Source organism: Arachis ipaensis, chromosome B4 (assembly GCF_059453495.1).
Source record: "Arachis ipaensis isolate K30076 ecotype BB chromosome B4, ASM5945349v1, whole genome shotgun sequence".
NCBI lineage: Eukaryota > Viridiplantae > Streptophyta > Magnoliopsida > Fabales > Fabaceae > Arachis > Arachis ipaensis.
Genome location: NC_142439.1, coordinates 73580715 through 73584073, shown reverse-complemented (window position 1 = coordinate 73584073; position 3359 = coordinate 73580715). Strand labels below are relative to the sequence as shown.

General features: G+C 39.4%; 1 protein-coding gene and 1 non-coding gene across 2 annotated transcripts; one reads left to right on the top strand and one right to left on the bottom strand.

Annotated features, from left to right (window-relative positions):
• Positions 1–1016: 1016 nt before the first annotated feature.
• Positions 1017–1676, bottom strand: LOC148567926 (uncharacterized). The gene has a single exon (XM_088484637.1). It carries the CDS (start codon positions 1674–1676, stop codon positions 1017–1019), a length of 660 nt encoding a protein of 219 aa, XP_088340763.1.
• A 1144-nt stretch (positions 1677–2820) lies between these two features.
• Positions 2821–2923, top strand: LOC148567925 (small nucleolar RNA R71). The gene has a single exon (XR_015881895.1). It is a non-coding gene; the product is annotated as a small nucleolar RNA R71 (small nucleolar RNA).
• Positions 2924–3359: the final 436 nt, after the last annotated feature.

Below are 3359 nucleotides of genomic sequence, written 5' to 3'. Positions count from 1 at the left end.
AGACAAAAGGAGTGAGTACTAACAAGTGGTGGTAAGAAACAATTAATATTTAAAACTAAAACTTTGACTATCATTCCTCATTCTTGTTTAACCAACCGTGACTCTTTTTGGTGCCACCATATATATTCTTGGAGGACACCAAACTTAGTGTTTGGTCACATGGTTCAAAGTGTCACTTCCTCCAAGTGTTGTCATTAAAATCTCAACGAAATTAGTGTCAATTTTTGGTTAAACCATCATGAGAAAAACTTTGTTTTGCTATTTCTAAACATGAACAACAAATTATAACCATGGTTGCAGTTTCATGACTTTTAAAACTCAAGAAACTTGACTCTCATGACTTGTTTTTGCAATATATAGAACACCAAACTTAATATTTGGCTATATATTCTAGGAAACAAATGTCAAACTGGCACTATGATTATTATTTTTGAAAGGTGTCTTAGTGTGCCTGTAGGCACACCAAACTTAGAATTGGATCATATGCTTCTCAATGTCATGTATAATTGTCAAAATTGTCTATACAAGCTTGAATTCATGTTAGAGCCACAATTATTATTCATACTAAAACATTAAAAACAAAAAAACTAAATCATGGGTTGCCTCCCATGGAGCGCTTCTTTAGCGTCACTAGCTTGACGGTTGGTTTATTGCTAGGGTGGACTGTAATGTTTGAGGTCCTCTCCTCTTACTGTAAAGCTTTCTCCACTTGATTCCTTGATAATTTCCAAATGCTCCAAGAAAAGGACCTCTCTGATTATGAACACTTGAGGTAACTAAGATGGAATAGTTGGAAGATGGGGTGGGATTTGTGGATGGTGGATTGATATCACCTTATCTCCAGGGGAGAAACCTTCTGTAGGAACCTTCTTGTTTCTCCATCCCCTTGGCGGTTTCGTCACAACTCTTTTCTCTTCTGTTATTAGTGCTTCATTCACTATTGTTGTGTTAGGGAGTTCCTTGTTAGCTGCTTCTCTCAACTCTTGTGCCACCAGCTCTTCCTTGAACTCATTTGGTTACTTCTTCTCTTGAGCTACTTGTTTATCCATCAAGGTAAGCTTCAAATGCTGGCCCTGTGGTTCATTGCTATTCTCCTTCAGGAGACTCTCAATGTATTCTTGTTTTAATTTCTTGTTCTCTTGTTCAGATTCATGCAAGGGCTTGAAGGCTTGAAAAGTGAGCCGCTCATCATGTATTCTCAGTATCAACTCTTCCTGTTCTACATCAATGAGTTCTCGACCAGTAGCTAGAAATGGTCTCCTCAGAATAATTGGATGGAGGTGACTTTCCTCCATGTCCAGAACAACAAAGTCTGTGGGGAGGAAGTAGTTTCCCACCTTCACCAACATATTTTCCACTATTCCTTCAGCTTGCTTCTGAGTTTTATCAGCCAATTGTATGATTACATCAGTAGATTTCACCTCACTAATTTGCAACTTCTTCATAAGAGATAGAGGCATCACATTTATGCTAGCTTCTAGATCACAAAATCCTCTGTCAATTTTTGTTTCTCCTATGATACAGGGAATATGAAAGCTCCCTGGATCTTTTTTCTTCAGGAGTGCGTCTCTCTGAATGAGAGCACTACATTCCTTGTTCATCACTACTGTTTGGCCACCTTTCAGGTTGCTCTTTTTGGCTAGTAGCTCTTTCATGCACTTGATGTATGTGGGCATCTGTTAGAGAATTTTGATGAAAGAGATGTTGACACTGAGAGATACAAACATATCTAGGAATCTTGAATATGACTCTTCTTCCTCACTTTTCTTTAGTCTCTGAGGAAATGGTGCTTTTGGCACATAAGGTTTCAGAGTTTCCTTCCTCTGTTCAGGGCTAGGCATTTCTTCTATCTCTCTGATATTTTTCCTTGACTCCCCTTCATCAGGCTTTGAGTGTCTGGAGTATTTTTCCTTCAGACTATCTTCACTACTTAGATTAATTGACTTGCATTCTTCCCACCTTACCTTCTTGGTCTCTCCTCTTAGGTTCTTTTCAGGATCGCTTGGGAAGCTGTCGGTGGGCCTTGGAAATTGCTGTGAAAGATGTCCTACCTGAGATTCAAGATTCTTAAGAACCTCCCCTCGGCTTTTCATATTACCTCTCTCTTCTTCTCGGAATTTCTTTATATCTTCACACTCTTTTTTTAGGTTTGCAAGCATGGCTTTCATCCTGGCCATTCTATCATCCTCATGTGGTGATAGTTGGTTTGAATTGGGGTGTTAAGAGTGGTTGTTATGGTTTTGATGTGGTGGGTGTGAATAAGTGTTTTGTGTGGTCTGATATGGTCTTTGGTTGGAGTTTTGGTGAGTGAAGTTGTTGTACTAGGTTGGATTATGAGGTCTGTGATCTTGGCCTTGGTTTTGTTGGTTCCCTCACCCAAAGTTTGGGTGGTTCCTCCAACCAGAGTTATAGGTTTTAGAGTATGGATCATTAGCTGGCCTAGATGAGTTTTCAATGTAATTAGCTTCCTCCCAGTTAGCTCCCTCTTCTGTCTCCAACTCTTCTTGGGGTGATGATTGAGTGTGAATAGCTGCAACCTGATTCTTTTCTATTTGCTTGGTCAATTCAGCCAGTTGCTTGGTGATCATCTTATTCTGGGCCAGGATTGCATCCATATGGTTCAATTCCAAGACTTCCCTATTGTTGCTCCTATCTGAGGCATAAAAATACTCATTGTCAGCCACTGTCTCTATCACATCAATGGCTTCCTCAATGGTCATCTTCTTGTTAAGTGAACCTCCAGATGAGTGGTCTACAACCTTCTTTGATTGATGATTCAACCCTTCATAGAAGATATGAATTTGTACCCACTCATTAAATATGTTAGGGGGCATTTCCTTGTCAAATCCTTGAATCTCTTCCACGCTTCATAAATGGTCTCACCATCTAGCTGTCTGAATGTTTGCACTGCAGTTCTCAGCCTATTTACTTTTTGCGGAGGGTAGAACCTTGTCAAGAATCTGTTCATTACATCTTCCCATGTTGTCAAGCTTTCCTTGGGGAATGATTCCAACCATTTTGATGCTTTGTCCCTCAAAGAAAATGGAAACAGTAGCAATCTATAGGTGTCAGGATGAACACCATTAAACTTAACCGTGTCACATATCTTTTGGAATTTAGTGAGGTGCTCATTAGGATCCTTTAGGGCACTTCCTCCATAAGAACAGTTGTTTTTTTGCACAAGAGTTATGAGTTGAGGCTTTAATTCGAAGTTATTAGCATGTATAGTTGGCCTTTGAATGTTTGACAAACCCCAATTTGACGGTTTGTTTTGCATTGAATTTAGAGTATTCTGATAACCTTTTGTCACATTTAGCCTAAGAATTAGCATGGTTTTGTTATCTCTCCCATATTCGTGC

What these genes read in the sequence shown, in the direction of transcription:
- LOC148567926 (XM_088484637.1), bottom strand. Translation starts at nt 1,676, where the DNA reads ATGCCCACATACATCAAGTGCATGAAAGAGCTACTAGCCAAAAAGAGC.